General features: G+C 41.3%; 1 protein-coding gene across 1 annotated transcript in view; it reads right to left on the minus strand.

Annotated features, from left to right (window-relative positions):
* Positions 1–654: 654 nt before the first annotated feature.
* The window catches only part of nck2a (NCK adaptor protein 2a), a 36345-nt gene continuing 17697 nt past the window's right edge, over positions 655–19302 (minus strand). The window contains exons 2-4 of the mRNA XM_007555449.2: positions 10788–11029; positions 4475–5235; positions 655–3401 (exon numbers count right to left, since the gene is read on the minus strand). Coding sequence (XP_007555511.1) covers positions 3207–3401; positions 4475–5235; positions 10788–11013 — 1182 coding nt within the window. The 5' untranslated portion in view covers positions 11014–11029 and the 3' untranslated portion in view covers positions 655–3206. The remainder of the gene's footprint in view (positions 3402–4474; positions 5236–10787; positions 11030–19302) is intronic.

The raw sequence follows: 19302 nt of genomic DNA on the forward strand, positions 1-19302 counted from the left end.
GGTTTTCTGTTATAGTTTATTTTGTTGGAAGAAACATCTCTATACATTTTCTTTTGTTTCCCTTGAACCTCAAAACTAAAGTAAATGATTTGTAATTTTTTGATTCATAAAAGATAAAGAAAAAAACCAAATGGTAATCTCAGAAGAGTGCAAACTTCTCACTCTTTTTCAAACAAGCACAGAAGCTAAAATGGATGATTGCCGCAAAACACTGTTTTTGCGTATGCTTAAATGTATGCACATATGTATATGCATTTTCTTTTGTTTTGTACAAAATAAAGCATAAGTAGCTTGTCAGACTTCGCATGATGAGTTTAATCCAACTGTGAAACCCAAAAGCCTTATGACCTCAGTAAGAGCAGGAAGACGCAACAGAACCATTAAGGAAGAAGTTAAATTTGGTACGTTCTTTGGTACCAAAGGAGGATTGTGGGTTGTCAATAACCAGACAAGAGGGAAAGGATCAAAAATGTAACCAAGAGACCAATCAGAAAATAGCTGCAAAAAAAAAAAAAATCCTTTATTGACGGTCCATATGGGAAGCTTCAAGTTCTACAAAGATTCAATTTATTAGAAAAAAAACAAAACCCCTTAAACTCAAACTTCACTGGATTTAAACCCAGAACCGCCGACGCTGCACGAAACAGTCACGAGTGTTTGTCAAAAATCTTTTATTGAACAAAAGTATCTGAATTCTCATCACGTCGTCGGTGATACAGTACCGTAGGTTGGATCTTAATGATTCATATATGCACCTCTTCTTATTTGAATATATTTACATACAGTGGAGACAAGAATTAAATAACAGTGCTCAATAACATTCAGATATATCATATAAAAGCTGATGACCCCGTGATCAACACTTCCATTGGTAAACAAACGCACAAAAACGGGTGGACGTTTGGCGTCGCTAGATTTCTGGATGCAAGTCAGATGGTGGCATATTTGGTGTCTTTACAACGAAGGAGGATTTATTTCATCTGAATACAAGCTAAACCAGGGTTTTAATCTGCTATGGCTGTAAAATACAGTTACTGGGCCCTCTGTTAAAGATGTGTAGAACAGAATGTGAATCTTATCACAGCAAAATCTACTAAAAAATGATTAGAACTTTTTAATGTGTGTTTTTTCTTATTAATTTGTGCATCCAGAAACATTTTCGACTGGTTAAATTATGATACCAAGGCCCAGTTTTCTTAGCCACTCTTCCAAATGAGAAAGACAAGAAAACATTTGAACTTCTTCTTATTCTGTGGATAAATAATTTTAAAAAAATCAGCTCCAACATTTCTTCTGAAATAAATAGAAGTTTTAAAGTGTAGTTAAGGTTTTTCTGTCTTGATCTCAGTGTCCATAAGCTTTTAATAACCAAGTGAAGATTTCATGTTTCCAGTGGGGATAATGACCATTTCTCTTACTTCAAAACAGGAAAGACAAGAAAACATGTCATTTCATTAAAGTAGATGTGTGTTGATCAGATAAGTCATAAAAAGGATGCAACAAAAACACCAAAAAGCCACTCACCTAAATGTGACCATACAGAGACTGAGAGAAGTGATAAAAAAAAAAAAATAAACTAAAAATGTGACAAACACAAAGGCACGAGGGGCAAGAGTTCATCTCCACCGGTCACAGATAGTGGGATAGTAAGGGAGGTAAAAATAAACCCTCACCTTTAAAAAATGATTTATTTTCCTTTTTACACATCTTAAGCAGCGGTGCCTATAAATGAGAAGCATCCAGAATGTCTAAATACAGAAAATCGACAGTAATTTTACAATCAGGTGTCTGCGACTTTAATACGACTGAACTCGTTTTAAATATTCAGGCCTAACAGAGCTGAAGTAGCCGCTAACCAGGGGTAAACCTTTTGGGAAGGAATAAAAAAGAAAAACTGTTTTTGGTGGTGCCAATATATGAAATTCCTTTGATTTATAAAGATAGAGCTCTAAAATACCCATCCCTAAATAGACTTCTGTTCAAATCGGGGTTTCATTTAATTACCGATTAGTCTTCAATATACATTTCCTGCAAAGTTAATTGTAATCACAAAGATACTATCAGAAGAGGTACTTTCTTTCCTTCTTTCTTTTTTTACCCCAAACAGCATCGCCATCACAGAAACAGTGTAGTTACTCAGGAAGCGTTCCCAAAACAAACAAAAAAAGACTTTATTGTTGTTCTTCCTCATGTAGCTACAGACACGTACTGGAGAATAGAACGGTAATAACACGTTCAACTCGACACAATATAAAGCATGAGCACTGAGCCGTGGGTTAATCTGAGAGTGCAGTGCAGACCTGGAGCCAGTAGTAAACGGGTACAGGGTGGCACGTTTGGTTACATGGATCAACATTCAAACTCTACAGGAACTCTGAGGTCTCCTCTATTGCACCGCCTGGTAGAAATACTACAGTGAGTGTTGTTGTCCACATTTAAAGTATCACTAGCAATTAACTGTTCGGTAGAAACAGAAAAAAAGTGGCGTTACAAAAACAAATATGAGTTTGTGGAGGAATGGTGAAAATTAGAAAAAAAAAAGAAAAAGGCAAAAGTGATTCTGGTCACTTTGTGAAAAAGTAACTACAAAACTTGAACAAATTTAAATAAGCTTTAAAAAAAAAAAAAAAGAATAACAACGTGAGTTCACTAACAAGTGGGTCTCGATGGACTAAAATGAAACGTGGGCTGCGGTTAGACGTGACAGAGTTGGGTCCCACTGAGGTCCGAGTCCGTCTCTGAACCGGTAAGAACGTCGGTTCTGTCCTGGCTGAGTTAAGAGCAACGGTGGAACTTGCAATGTGCGTGCTAGTAAGTAGACGTTACGTATGACATCAGAGGGAGAGCTCAAACCCCCCGACAAGGCCTCGGGCGTTCTGTTAGCAGCAAAATGTGGTCACTGCATGTTAGCACATCCAAGGTAATAGAGGATCGGTACACGCTGTGTTCGCCGTGTGGCTCAGCGATGGCTGTCTGAGGGTCATCTGCAAAAACAAAAACAGCGAAGAGCTAGGAAAAAAAAAAAAAAAAAACAGTTTGTCTGGTTTTCGCTTGGAAAAAAAAAAATCCAGGAGATCTGAGGATCTAGATGTGGTACAGACACCACAGCGGGAGAGGTCCAGACTAAGGCTTGGGTTAAGACAGTCGGGGATCGTGTGTGTGCGTGTGTGTGTGTGAATGTGAGAAATCCAGTGTAGATGTGCAGATCACAGCAGCGCCTTCACCAGGTACAGCTTCTCTCCGTGATCGCTTGTGTAGATGGGGGCCTTCTTGTAATGCTCCACTAGTTCGTCCATGGAGTTGAACCGGCGCTGGCCGATGCAGTACACCCCGTCTGACAGCTGCACTTTAAAGTGCTTGTTTTTCTCCACCGCCTTCAGGGACACGGAGAAATCACTGGGCTAAAAAACAACACCAAACAGGGAGACAAAGAGGAACAGGAGGTTACATTGAGAAAATTAAGATCGGCCAGCAGGGGGCAGCATTGTGTTCATAATAACAAAAAAGAAAGGTAAACCTGTGCTATAATTTAAAGGTTTAAAATTGCAGTTCTACTGCAATTTTAATAAAAAGGTGAAAAGTTTCTTTCTATTGCGGCCTTAAATATTGAGCGGATTTTATTTATTTTTATTTTTTTCAACATTAAAGGGATTAATTGATGCTAATCAGACAGGAAAAGGGCAAAAAGAGCAAAAAGAGGAAGAAGAGATGCAGCAAAGGTTCAGGAATCGAACCCAGGACGGCAGCAATGAGGATTTACAGCCTCTGTATGAGAGACGCTCGCTCTAACTCTGCACCACAAACCCTCCTGAGCTTATTTTAGACCTCTTATGTTCATCTACTGAGATTAAAATAGTTTCCTCTGAATTCAGGATGTTTACTAGTCAGTCGCCCTGCAAATCTAATGACTGAATTAGAAAAAAATAAAAGAGAAAAGTTGAGCAGAAAATAATCCTTATATATGCATTCATTAAACTGCTATGTAGGAATTATGAAATTACTGAGTACTAAGTATATTTCAACATAAAATTCTGCACCATTTAAGTAATTGTTTATTAGCGATTGATCAGTGTGAAAATGCAGAAAGGCAGAAATATGGTGCATTAGTCGGTTGTAGCCACGTGCAACAATGGATTATTTCATTCCACTGACCTTGTTTAACTGGAAAGTTGTACGCAAACGGTACAAGTCTTACTGATTCATCTGCAGCCATAGCAACATGTCAACAACCTCAATCATGTGTGTGAAAACACTGCTGGAAGCAGATGTAGATTAAATTCCTGCACCTCGGTCGCATTTTTCATGCGATTCTTGACCATCTACTCTTTAAAGTCATTAATATGCTTCTTTCAATTTTTTAACGTGTGCAAATTTCCCACGAGGATTTAATTAAGACTTCTAATTTTATTAACTTTGTATAAAAACCTCGTCAGCGTCTCCGACATGCTGCCGTGACTTCACCTAGATGACTCACCGATGACTCGCTGTCTCGTATGAGGAAGTCGCCCTCCTCTCCCCGCTCGTTGAGTATGCACTCGGCCTCATGTCTGGTGATGTTGCCGTAGTACCAGTCCCTGCCGGCGAACCTCCCCGAGCGCGCCGGTCCCATATAGCGGCTCTGAGGGGAGGCCGACGTGGTGGAGGGCGGGCCGGGTCGCTCGCCCAGCACCACCACATAGTTCTTAGGCACCAGGCCCACGATGCCGCGAGAGTTCTTACACCTCCACCACTCTGGGTCGTTCTCCGGCTTCTCTATCACCTCCATGATTTCTCCCTTTTCAAAGTTCAGCTCCTCCTCGGTCGTCGAGCTGAAGGGGTAGAGCGTTTGGACCAGGTGGAGGACGACGCCCCGGCCGCCGGCGCGGCCGTTGGCCAGCAGAGTCCCGCCGAGGTAAGCCCGCGGGGAATCCCCGTCTCCATCGTCCACCCCCATGAGCTCCTCCTGGACGTAATTGGAGGGGAACCAGCCGACGCGGCCGGCGTGACTGCCACGCCACCAGCCGTCGCTGCACTTCTCCATGACGACCACCCTGGAGCCTTTGAGCAGAGTTAGCTCGTCTTCTCTCTCTGCTGTGTACGCAAACTTGACCACAGCGGGGATGTTGAGGTCATAGATCCTCTCCGCGGCTCCGACCACACCTCCGCCCCCGCTGCCGTTGGAAGGGTACTCTGTGTCTGAGCTCGGCGTAGGGGAGGCATCGCGCGCACTCGTCTTCCTCTTACCCTTCCCCAAACCTGTGCACAGGAAAAGACAACACCTTCAGCTGAATAGTTTGGAAACACTGGACATGACTGTATCGGTCATCTTTACTCCTTTAGAAATACCCTAGAATTTGATTTCGTTTGTTTAAGCTTTCCTTTTCCTAGAAAGAAGTAATGAGTTGAGAACTGACTGCCCTGCATTCAAGACGACAAGCAGGACATTTGTGGATATTTTTGTTGAGAAAATATTGTTTTGGGTAGAAACAAAAGTCTCAGATGTCCTGCAGGGAGGCTATTTTTATCTGTGTTTCAAATTTCAAGAAGTGTCCCCCCCATCCCCCGTCATCTTTTGGATCAGCAGAATACTTTTTAGGAGTCACCACTTATCAAATATGACCCTCCAGCACCCAGTTACTGGACGTCTGAAGACAGCTTTCGATGAGCTGCTGCTAAAAACGCAGGCAGAAAATCATCATCATCGTTCACAACTTCTCCTTCTGTTCCCTGATTGGCCTGGTTCTACCGGAGGGAATCCAAACGAATGGGAGAAAAATATTTAACTGAGTGGAGTTGTATCAAACCGTGGGGCTTGATTAGCAAATTAATCTGGGGGGGAAAAAAATTATGAAATAAAGATGCAGGCGAATTGAAGACTGTACTTCCATGTGTCAAGTCAGCCATATCTTCACAAACTGATCAAATGTAGTTTTTATTGCAAAGCACATTAAAGCTGAGTTTATGTGTTAATGCCATTTCAATTATTTTTAATGCTGTAGTTTGCATGTTGTCCCCGTTCACATGTGGGTTCTCCAGCTTCCTCCCACAGTCCAGAAACATGAATGTTGGTTAATTGGTTGTTTGTCCTGTGATGCCCTGCGATGTACTGGCAACCAGTCCAGGGTGTACCCCACCTTTACCCTAATAACCTCTGGAGATTGGCACCAGCTCCCTTGTGATCCAGCAAGGACAAGCAAATTGATTGGAAATCAGTCTTGTCCAATATTAAAATATCTACAAAGATTTCTGGGTCAAAAGAAACTCCTGATCAGGATATCATTCTCATTCAATATGAAGAAGACTTTGTTCTTGTAAGAACTTTTGTTTGATAATCAACTAGAAGAAAACAGAGAAACTGCTGAGGCTTTTGCAGTAAGATGTCCTGCACTGGGCAACACACGGCGCCTCCCCACAACTCCTACAGAACAAAACTAGGGCTTTTCTCTACTTAGCATTCAGCTGACATCATCTACACACCACATACACCTCCATATAAACCCAAAGGTTGAAAATAGATGGAGCACAGAGGGAATGAAAAGTGGAGCAGGCACCATGGGCTTAATAATGACAGGCACATCCAGGATCAAAGTCAGACCCTGTCTTACCTGCCTCCTACTCCGCCATTCATGTTCTTTCAAAGACGAGTCTTTAAACGTGTTTGAACACTTCAGTGGGACTCAAACATTGTTTTTTTTTTTTTAAACTTGACTGAACATAAACTGAGGAGGTCTCCTCTTCTTCCTCACATGGATGTTAAAACAGTAATTACACACAGCGCGGCTGTCAGCATTTAAACCATTTACTTGACGGCTGAAGCTGGTGTCAGTGGAGGCTGGTGTGTGCTGCTAATGACTGAAGAGAGAGAAATTTTGACAGCTCCTCTCCCAGACTCTGCCGCAGAAATGTCACTGCCGAACAGAGCATTTACTTTGTTTGAAAATTGCAGGGTTCACGTAGAGTAGCATGAAACTTGTTGGCAGAGAGAGAAAGGGAGAGAGAGGAGGGTAGTGGGGTCTCTTGGCAGCTGTTCCTCACACACGCTGGAGACCAAACACATCAGAGGCCACAGCTGACAAAAATGCAAAGGAGGAGGATGAGGTAGGAATAGCAAGCAGTGCGTGTTTGCGTACGGCGCTGTGTAGCCCACAAATCTGATATTTATGAGTGAGGAGAAAGCCTGACATCTGGGACAACTTGAGAAGGTCAAGGAAAGAAAAACTAAATGAAACGACCAGGGTAATGTGGTTGAGGGATGCTTCACGTCTCCCTCTGAGCCTAGCAAAAAAAACACCTGCATCTCCACACACACCTCTCCCCTACACTCATTTCCACTTCAAGGCACCGGCCTGCCTGTTAGAGCGGCGGCGTGACATCCTCTCCGAGCCTTCATCTACCTCTTCATCTTGTGAAAGGAGACGTGATTTTTTTTAAACCCAGAGGGCTTCAACTCTGGGGGGAAGTGAGCTGATGAAAGGCTCAAAGTTGCAGCATATTGCTTCACTCTTCTGCTTCCACTGAAAGGCAGCGGGGAAGTAACTGTATTAAGCGGGTCCTTGCAAAATTGCACCACCCACCAAACACGTGTCCACAATCAAAAAAGCCAACAGGACCCTGTAGTGAAGTGTTAGTTCTAAAACAGCGGGTGATGAGGTTTAAGAGCTCTGTGAGAGTGAATCACAGGTGAGATATGTGGTCTTTTAAATGGCCCCTCCAGCAGTGCGGCTCTGCTTTTAATCGAAAGGCTACGAGGTCTTAATGCCCCATTGTGTGTAAAGTCGGTGAGGCCGTCAAAAGGCTTGCGGAGTAAAACGGAAAAGAAAAAAAAAGAGGGAAAAACTACAAGGAGCGTTGGAGAACACAAGCAAAGCAATTTTTGGGTTTAATATATTCTCTCAGACTTTGAGAACTTTAGACAAAAAAAATGTCAAATCTATTAAGTTAAAATGTTGGACGCTAATGACCAAAAATGACTCACCAAGTCATGTCTCACCAAGTTTTGGTTAGATGTCATCACTAAGGGTGTGCACACTTAAACGTAACCAGGTAATGGCAACTTTTTACAGTTTTTTTTTGTTTTTTGTTGGCTGAATCATATTGCATTATTTTCACAATATGGGTGAAAAAAGCTTTGAAAAGGTTTTTGTTGTGTTTATGCAACAAAGGACAACACACCGTCAGGGTTACCTCCAGTGTATTATAAGCCTGGCGGGCCACCAGGCTTTACTTGGGTCCCCCACCAGACTAAGCATTACTTATTTATTTTAGTTTTTGGAAATGTTTGCATTTTTCAAGACTTTATAGTCAGTATTCAAACATTAATCTTCCAATAACGCATAATCATCAAGTGATATTTTTCGAATTTCCTGTCAACTCTAAACATTTTTTAACTCAAAACCACGGCAGACCGCTGAATGACTGACTGACCTAGAGCCCCAACCACCAGGCTTAGCAAGCTTCCTGGGAGGAACCCTACATAGTGGTTTGAACTTTAACGAAAACTGCACTCTTTAAAAACTCAAATAGGCAGAAATTTAATGTTGTCTTTAGTTTTACAGGTGAGTATTGACCCAGTTCCAGCAACTAGTAAGGTCTTTGCTTATTTCCTTTACACAACGATGCTTTTTTTTATTTCCAAGCAGAAGAAAGTGGGGCACCGAGCAGCAGGCAGCCATTTATAGTTAAGACTCTTTTCAGATGGATGCTGATGATACAACTGCTCTAAAAACCAGCATGCATGGAGAAGAGAAACTGCAGAGAACAGAAAAAAAGAGTGCATCAAAATGCTCACTGAAGAGGATTAAAAAAATGAAGGGGGGGAGGGGGGGTCATCAAACTCTCAACCAATCAACTTGTCCGCTGAAGTGTGTGCGTAGTTTCCATTATCACCTGACCCTCACCTATTGCTCATCGCCTCATCGTGAAAGTGTTCTCGCCTATTGGATTTTCGGAGGCTTTTAACAGGAAAGAGCTGCAGGCAGGAAGGATGCTGCCCAGACTGGGATGGAACGGGGCCATAATGTTGTAGTCGATATATAACTCAGTCAGAGAATGGGGGGGGTAATCCATCATTCCGATACAGCCATTAGGTGCCTGATTTGTCCTGCAGGATAACTACTGATAAGAGAAAAGCAGAGGTCCACGGTGGCCAAGAGAGGAGCTGATGAAAATGGCGCTGGAGCGGAGAACAGAGGGAGGAGGGCTTCATCTCCGCGCCCTGTGACCTATGGTTAAGGTGACCGACTGCAGCAGGCTGTGTCAGGGCGGCCGGCATGCAGCTGCAGCTCCCCTTCCCCCGAGGGTCTGGATCCACAGAGCTGGGAGAGGTGAATACATTAAAGCTGACCTCGATCCACCTCTCTCTGTCACCTCCGACTACGGCTGCCTTTAGAAACCACACGTTTACTGCTTGTTTTACATTTAAACTGCTTTCCACCAGACATTTCCATTTCCTGCCCAGGTTCCTGTTCCCAACCATTCTGATAGAGGAGCAGGTATCCCACAGTGAAGCTGTCAAAACAAATTAATTTCACTGTTTGCTTTGCTACCCATTAGTAGATCAAAAGAGAAAGTTTTAATATTTTGCTCCCTTGACTTGAGCATCAAAGATAAAAAAAAAAAAGTGCTGCCATTTAATTTGTGGAGGATGTTTGCTGGGGGTGACATCTGTGGCATTTGTTCACTTCAGAGGGAAAACATCTGAGTGGGTGTTAAAGAGCGCCATTGTCCCAAACGATTTCATGCCTACATTTCCATATTCAAAAACTTGTAAAAATGAATTGGAGCACAACCTACCTAAAGGCCAGAGAATTCTTTCTCCCACAAGACATCAAAGACAAAAGTATTGATGGATTATGGACAAAAAAATAGATGGACAGATTGATGAATGAACAGATGAATGATTGATGGATACAACTGAGTCAGCAGGATTAGGAATAAATATATTAAAAAAAACAATGCTCAGTGACAGCTTTTCGGAGCCATTATTGTACTGCACACCTGTAAGCTCTGCTTTCAAGCAAAAGATATTAATAAAAAAAAAACACAGACCTACCAAATGCTGACCTAAAATGTTGAGCGTGTTCTGTTTTTTCTTTCAACAGCTCCATAAATCACCATTTCCCAAAGCCTAAGGTGTTTCTTCTTTCTGGGCAACAATATTGGGTTTGTTCTTTGTTTCATTGTCCTCCTTTAGATTCAAAGGTTTTAGACATGACTTAATAATGGGATGGAAAATTCTTCCTTTGATACAGATAATTGGTGTCTTCTTTGTGCCTGAATGACAAAGTCAAGGAAAATTTATTGCATAAAGGAGAAGTCTCTTTGAATAATCTGTCATCTGTCGTTACTTTCATTGCCAGTCAATAGAAGTAGGGCTTCTATTTTCCTCTTACTTAATCGGAGAAAAGTAGAGACTTCCTTTCACGTATGCTACACACACCATTTTCACCACCCTTAGCTGAAAGCTATACCCACACAGAGAGACTAATATATTCAAGTCATGGCTGGGGACACTGAGCGACAGAGTGCTGACAGCTGAGAGCAATGGCCGACTCAACAGGCTCCCTGGAGAGCCTGGTGACAGCTTCCAGCCAAGACAGAAACACAGTGAGAAAATCGTTTTACTCTTTATGAAAATCCAGACTAAAAAAAAAAACAAACTCACAGAGCACGGAAATATCTCATCTTATTCAATGTGGGACACAGATTTACTGCTTTTGATGAAAAGCATCTCAACACGTTAGTAGTGATAATTCGTGCACTCAGGGGACTTTATTCTCCGCCGCAGCCGGGAGCTGGAAGCCTCTTACCCAGGGTGTCTTTGATGTTCTTCACCAGAGAGCCTTTCTTCAGGCTGTTCTTGCGCTCCACGTAGTTCGACGGCACGTAGCCCGTCTGGTTGGCGGTGTTGCGGACGCGCCACCACGTCTTCGAGTCGTCGAGGAGGTAGAGGCGCTCGTTTTTACGGATGTCAAGTTCCTGGTCCTGCTGGGCTATGTAGTCCCACTTGGCTACAACAATCACCTCTTCTGTCATCTTTCATGGAGTCCTCCTGGAGAGAAGGAGGAGGAGGAGGAGTCACAAATCAACGACAAATATAAGATGGCGAGTGAACTGTACATTTAAACACCGTCCGACTTTTTCTCATGACAGAAAAACAAAAGCTGATAACAGGCTTTAGACTGAGTTGATAATCAGCTATAAATTACTGTATTCAATGGCAACTCCTCCAATGGATTTGCCACGTTTATTGTACAGTAGTCTGAATGGACAAATTAAATATTTGGTTTTTAGGAAACTTTTTTCAGCTTTACCAATGAGGCAACCCTCATTCAGACACAGAAGGGAGTTTTCTAAACTTCTTCACATCGTGGCCAAAAACTTCCTAGTAAATATTGGGATTTTATTAACTAAATGAACACGGAGTAGTGCACATTTCCAATATGGGAGGCAGTAGATTCATGAGGCATCTGCAGCTAAAACAATACTTCCAACATTAACATGACAATAGCTCGGTGCTCTCGGCTTAACTTAATACAGCTTCAAGCTAATCTCTTTATGTTTGGGATTAACTGATAAATAACTGGATAGCAAAAGTTGCTTAAGTAGGAGTTTAAAAAACAACAGATTTTGAACCAGGTGAAGCTAAAAGTTTGCCACTTGAGGAGTTTTTGGTAGAACATATTTACAGACAAAAAAGGTTTTTCATCTTAAACGCAAAATGTACATTTCTTTGTACAGTTTAGGCTTAATTATGTCTTTTTTCAGTCTGCTATATTCAAAATCAGTTGGTAAATATTTCAATAATCGACTCATCACAGTCTTTTCAGTCTGACGTTGATCTACTACCAAGGCTGGTGGCTGTAACATGACTAAATGAGGAAGAGTTTAAAGGGTGTGAATACTTTATCGCTGTGAGCTGTGTTTGTGAAGCTCAGCGCTGCTGTCACAAGTAAGAAGTCATTAAAAAAATGATCCACACTCATCCCCGAGTAGAATTGCTAAAGTGCTTATCCCTGCTCACGCTGGGTATTAGTCCGGATAAACCCAGGAAAGGTTTCCAGTATATTACATAACCAAGATAAATGTTCATGGTAATATTTTGAGCATGAACTGGCATTAAAGCCTTTAATTCCTTAGATGGAAATTATGGCAACATTTCATATACGTCCAACAGTGAAGCAGAGTCGTGTCAGAAGATACCAGGCAACACCGTTGGCTGAAAGCATGAAGTTTAACGGCAGAAACTGCAGCTCTACAGACATCGAAGCTTCTACAAAAAGCTTATTTTGGCAGAAAGCAGCACAAGCACACCAAATAAATCAATTTATGTGCTCTCGCTTGGGCACAAATACACAAGCACACCTTGCCTGTTGGGGTTTCGTTTTTTTGGGGGGTTTTTTAGACAGTGCAGTGAGCGATTACACGCTCTATTTCACCAGGCTTTGAGTAAGGTCATTTGACATGGGTCAACTAGACCACCTTCCTGTTCAGGAGCTGTAGTCTTGAGTCTGTGCATGTGTGAGTAACGTCTGCTCTCGGTTAACGTCACATAATAAATACAACCTCACGGTATGAAAACAACCTGACCGATCCGGTTTATATTTAGCTCACCTTCGAGGTGTGAGGAAAAAAAACGCAAGAACAATGAAAGGAAAGTTTACCATCTCCAGATTGATTTAATTACTTGCAACAAATTGGTGAATAGTCGGTACAACAAACAGCCACTTTGTCAATGTTCTGCCACTGAAGATAAACTGTAAAGTTAATAAATGTGTGATCAGAGCAATAAATGAAAACCTAATCTTGAGCAAGATTATGACTGGCGATTGAGACGTCAGAACGTAGCTGCGAATAACCTTTACACAAGAGTTAAAAATAGTCCTCCACATAAAAGGGAATAATAGATATCCATTGAGTTTTTTCCACCATGTTGAAATGATCTGTCATTGACTGATTCAAACGGAAACCCCTGCAGTGGTTAAAATGGAAAACAACATTGATTTGAGTGCATAGAGAAGCATGTGGGCGAGATTACCCCATTCTTATTTAGCGTATGTGAACAATAGATAGTTTTACACAGTCTAGACAGGAAAAAAAAAAAAAGCATATTAGCCTGCAGCACAGATGCAAGAAGAATGTTTGCTTAATTATTTACATTTTACTCTTCAGTGAAAAAAAAAAAAAAAAACGGGTAAAAGCTACTCTGAAGAAAGATGACTCACGCTAAGAGTTGCTTAAATTAGACGTTATAGAAAGATTCCATTAGCGAAGGAAAGATTCATATCTTCTGCGTAGATTACTTATTAATACATGCTAATAGCAGCAGCAGATAATGGTGCCCTCTTTGCTCAACCACAGACATTTATCTCAGTTTCACTTAAGCCACAAGCGCAGAGTCAGAGATGACTGGGAACATTCCTGCTGCTCTGGTCTCGACCAGTAGGTTGTGTCACTGCAGGAGAATGCCTAATGGCTGCCCTACAGCCGCTCATGTGCAACAGTTTGCACAGAAAATGTGCCTCTGCTTGCCGTCACTAAAAGCTGTCAAACTGGCTCTCGCCTAGCAGGCCGGGACAGGGATGGCTGAGAGGAGGAGGAGAGTTGTGTAACCCTGAGGAGTGTGTGTGCCAAGTTCGCTACAAGTTAAACAGCTCGACTTTTCAGGATGTGACTTTTTGTTGTTGTTTTTTTTTTTTATTATTATTGCAGCAACAAAGGCAGCGGAAGAATTGAGGTTAAGCTGGTTAGGTTGACGTTTAAGGAGGGGACAAAAGCAACAGCTGGGATTCTTTAGAATCGGGGAGGAAAGTGGATCAGAAGGACGGATTTATCACAAGATGAGGGACGGTGACGTCAGCTCTTCCAGGAGACAGGAGGTGTGTGAATGTGCTTGGGTCTCTGTGCCTCAGCCAGCAGTAGCTGGATTAGATTGGATTACAACTTTCTGCCAGTTTTACAGTGTTTATTCCTCCTGTAGATGCATTCATGAAATCTAAGAACCACTTCATTGTTACAGTGCCTAGTATTCGCACAGTCGTTAAACACCTGCTGCAACCACAAACTTTTTTTTTTTTAGTTTGATTCTGTTATATACTAGCAAAAGTACTGCACTTCTCCAAAGTGCAAGGAATTTTTTAATGAGAAATTTAAAAAGCATTTCCAGTATTTGTAGTTAGCCCCTGTTCTGCTGCATTTAGAAGTCCTGGTAATGATTACTTTTCGATAGCATAATCAGGTTTGATCAGAAGATTTAACCTAAATCACCACCAAACTTGTGAGGAGAAGAAGGCAGCTGAATTGGAAATGAGACCAACAGGACATTTCCTCTCGAAAAACGGATTTATTTTTTTTCCCCCTTTCACTTCACCTTGTTCTTATTTTTAAGCAATTATTTGGCATGAAACACTAAACCGCTACTGCACAAGTTACTAAGTTACTTAACAGATTGTTGCTAGGTAACCAAAGAGCAAGTGAGTTAGCTGATGCCACCAACCTAGCTTAGCTTAGCTGGCCGTGAGAGGTTGAGCAGCTGAAGTCTTTCATCTGCCTACATTCCCCAGAATGCTGTGTGTTTCTGGATCAGAGTTCAGTAAAATTATTGAATATTCTGTTTGATGTATTATCTACTGATATTACTCGTGTGTCTATCACAATGTATTATTGATTTATTGCACCGTCTCACATTTTAGCACCTACTATTTTAGTATATTTACAGTGTACATCTTGTGTACTGATGGCATATTTTTCTATGCAGTTTATCATTTTCAGTGAATACTACATATATCAATGTATTATAAGCCTGGCGGGACACCAGGCTTTACTTGTCTCTCCACCACACTAAGAGTCATTTGTTTGTTTTAAATAAGGTTTTTAATACCAGTAACAGTGACAGAATGACAGATTAAGCTAGGTTTATAGAGGCACCAATTGCACCTTCCCTGCACCCACCTGTTGATCTGACATGCTGTTATTTTGAAATTATGACGCCTGCGCGTCCATCTAGAAATTTTTGTAACTTTTTAAATTTTTTTAACGCACAAAAACGGTGGGCTGCCCTAGCACCTCTACCACTGGGCTGAGCAGATCTTCTGGGGTAAACCATGCTATTTGCATGATGCAAACTCTTGGATCCTACAAACACATCCTGTTTCACTCCAGTTTTCAATATGAAGCACTGAAAATCTACTTTTTTGCCTGTTGAGACATGAATAAAATACACATAAAACCTTTTCAATGTTTTCTACAATTGTGCCATTTTTTTTAGTGGTTTAATACTATTTTGTTTCTTGGCGTGATTTCTTACCATGACAATGTCAGAATGTTACCTTTCTTTAGCTGCGATATCAATTTCTGCATCTTTGACAACCTTGCTCGCTATCTGCTACTCTAAATTATGAACAGTCAGCAATCAACCCCATGAGAGAGCTCCTTCTGGCTTCCTGATTCACTCCCATTAAGGCAGTCAGAAATCTATCTACGGCAACCCAAGAGCAGTGAAAATTAGATCTGGTTATGTTAAAAATAACATCCATTTTATATGATTTAATATGCTGCCTTTTTAGGGCCGAGTAATTACTGGTTGACAAAAAAGGCGGTAAAGAAAAGCGTCTTGCTCACCGGATGCTAAACAACAAATTTGGATGAAGTGGGTTAAAATAAATAAATAAAAGGAAGGATTTACAGCTCAAACTCCTCATGACCTCCTGTTCCTCTACAAAGAGATGTTAAGAGAGAAAGATGAGCAACAGACTGCTGAGCTGGGGTTCAACAACACTTCACAGCTCCCCTCACTGACGAGGGAGCGTTCAGAGGCTCTTTCAACACTTCACAAAGAGGAAGAGAGAAAATAAAAGAGGATCATAAAAAAGAGGGAATGTTTAAAGTGGGAAAAAAAATGTTGGCAGAATTTTCTGCGTTTGGCATTTAGGTCAAAAGCTGTAAAATTTCAACCAATGAGAGATTATTTCCATCCACCCCCCCCCATCCACTCTACAATGTTTGCAGTAGCTGCCTCTCACAGGAAGGAGGCGGACTGCTTTACTCCCCATTGGCAATCGCTGTCGGAAACATTTAGAGCGAACTGAACGCGCTGAAACAGGAGGAAGCCAAATTTGATGCAAGAGCCACCCCGGACAAGGCTTTTTGTGATTTAAAGAGCTCTAATGCTCGTCCTCACAAGATGATTCATCTCCGACAACAAAACCAGGCCGAGGCAGAGTTGAATACCTTTCACATGCACTTAGGGATGAAGATGTTATCCACATGTTTTCTGCCGGCTGCTATATTTCCTCGCACTTTGTGAGGCAAAAACCATAGAACCGGAGCGTACACCTCAAAAGGTTTTCTGTCTGTAACGTTTACACATTAGCAGCACTTTTTTTTTTCTTCAAAAGCTCCTGAAACAGAGGGTGTGGTGTCAGAAGAGTACATCTGCCTCCCCATGATGTGGTTGTTTTTTTTACTCCTCTTCAGTCTCAGAGGACAAAAATAGGTGCTGTGCAAATGAATGCCATCATATTAATAAAAAAAATTAAAAAAAAAAAAAGCTCAAACCACAACAGGATGACATCAAAAGCATTTCTCACAGTTAGATGGAAATAGGATAAGAGTGGGAAGAGTCAGACCACAAAAACTGAGCCGAGCCTTGTCACAGACAGAGGAGGCTTCTTCAGACTGAGCTATTCAAAGAAAGAGGAAAAAATAAACTAGCTTCCTGGAAAAGTCAGGCATTTTTCAAGGTTTTTACAGCAAATCCAGACCAAACCCAATGAAATGTATATATATATAAATAGAGTATTCCAGAAAGAAGTTCTGTCCTTCAGTAGGATTAGAAATTGTGAAATACAGAAAAAAAAACTAATTCCTCTATCAACACAACTCAGCCCAGAACTGTGATCCGTTGGCTTAAAGTCCCCTACATGCTAACAGTTACGCAGGGAAAACATGAAGCTTAGAGATTTGTAAAGTTGTCTGACAATTTGGCACATCGCAACTGCAAAGGAGTGGATGCAACATTTGACAGGATGTCATATTTCAAATGCTGTGGATGCAAATCCTGCAAGTCAATAATATATTTGGGCTTCCCCTGACCTCAATGTCCACACTTGGTATATTTTTAGTGACTGAGATGAAAACATCCACATAGAGTGGAAACTCAGAGGGGGAAAAACTTCAAATGAATCCAACATGTCAGGATTCATTAAAGCCTTTCAGTGAGTATGATGAGGAAAACAAATTAACTAGCAGCAATTTGAACACTTCTAAAAGTTCACATACACTACAACTTTTATTTACATAAGAGTTTCAGTAACCAGGAATCATGATTCTTAAATTCTGTTAATATCATGTATGTAATATTTATCATTAGTAAAGCATCTCAGAGTTGCGCTGATTTACCAACAACAAATAGTGATGGTTCCTCAGCTCTGAATGAGAGAATAATTACATAAGGTTCTCTTCAGGTCAGCAGTCTTGGCCCCTGATTGGATTTTGTCTCAAATACACACCGACTTAAAGAAAAATGTCCTAAAAAGCTTTTTTCATTTTTAAAAAGTGTAATTTCCATGTTTCCATACTTTCAATGAGAGCAATTCCACTTTCATTTCCTGTCATCACTTCAGTCTGTCTCCCAAGAGGGGAAATTCAGATTCTTCAGTCGGTCTCAATGGGGGGAAAAAAATATAGACGGTTCATTTTTCAGCTGCACAGTTGTTCCCTTATGAATTTCAGATTTATCCCTTCACCCTTCAGTTCTAGATGGCTCCTTTCTGAAGAACAATCTCAGCCACACAAAGGCAAATGGGAGCTACAGAGCCAGAGGGTGCAGAGGAAAGGGGAAAAGAATGAGCCAGACAGTACCGGCATCTGATTAATCTACCACCAACAGAACGATCACTTCCCATTTTTCAATTACCTGCATCGCCTGCCAGATATGTCATCATCCGATTAGACGAAAACGCTGACCTTTCTGGAGCGAGGTAAACATAAAGGGTTTCTGGATAATAATGGTAGATTATTGATGCAAAATAACGCATCCTAATTAAAGAAACAATGACTTCTCAAAATGGAAATGCGGTCCCCTTGGGGTTGCTTTTGTGACCAATGAATGTTTTGGTATGTAACAAAAGCAAAAGTCAGGTAGCGTTTAACATGGATCTAAAAGGTCAATTTATACACCTATGGCAGCCACTGACCCACTCACTGATAATGGAACCAGTAAATCACACAGTTTACTACCCAGAAAGATTGGTCTGATTTGGATATAATTGAGCACATGCAGACCAGGGATTAGTATGCAAATGGTTTTGCAAGGAGCTTTCTCGTCTAGAACAGAGACGACAATATGTGTGTGCATCATCGGTTGTGATGCGTGTTGCAGGTAGTTCCTGGAGCTTCTGACAGTCTGTCAAGGCAGTGAATGAGGATGCTTCACTCGTGCGTTAGAGTTTGACAGGAGGCGCTTTGTGGGTTTGAATGAGGCCAGTGCAATGGCAGGGCATAAAGATGTCAAAGAACAGCGATACAAGATGTCACCGACGCATAACGTGTCACCCTTCGCCGTGTTGTGGTGTTGTGAAGAGTGTGTCCCTCGTGTCGGACGAAAACCGACATTACCGCAGCCTGTAGTGGATCACTCAACTCCTGGTGCCGCCGCTTATGTGCTCTGGTACAGTTTAGAGGCGGCTCTGCTTCTTGCTAATCAAATCATTTACATGCCCATCACCGGTCTTCATGCAGTCCAAATTACATTAAAATCAGATCATTCCCTCTGGGTGTCTATGCTCAAAATTTTGATGAAGCCTTTTAGAAGATTCAAAGTTCTACTCACAGGATTGCACCCCACTAGTGTTTGCCATAATTTTTTTTTTTTTTTTTGATAATTTTTCATAACGTCCCAAACTTGAGCTGCAGTATATCTGGAAAAATTCAACCGGAAAACTTTTGCTTAATATTGCAAATGATGATTTTGATTAAACATAACCCAAATTTCAATTACTATTTTTCCCAACATTACCAATTTCTTCAGTAGCTTTAGGATCCAAGACACAAAAATATACATATAGTGCTATGTCCAAAGGCAGCTAAGGTCTATCCATCTGGTAAAACATTTTATCAGCAGGCACAGTGTGAATGCACAATTACATCCACCCTAATAGCTTGATTTGAAATACAAGTATGTTCTTAGCATGCCAAAGGTGAATACTTGATATAAGACATTAAGCCAAATATTTAAATCAGGCAGTCCCAAGCCATTTTCAACACCAATATTGTGATGAACAGTGCAATTTGATAAATAGTGCAGCTCTATTAAAACCATGTATT

Source organism: Poecilia formosa, unplaced genomic scaffold (assembly GCF_000485575.1).
Source record: "Poecilia formosa unplaced genomic scaffold, Poecilia_formosa-5.1.2 Scaffold70, whole genome shotgun sequence".
NCBI lineage: Eukaryota > Metazoa > Chordata > Actinopteri > Cyprinodontiformes > Poeciliidae > Poecilia > Poecilia formosa.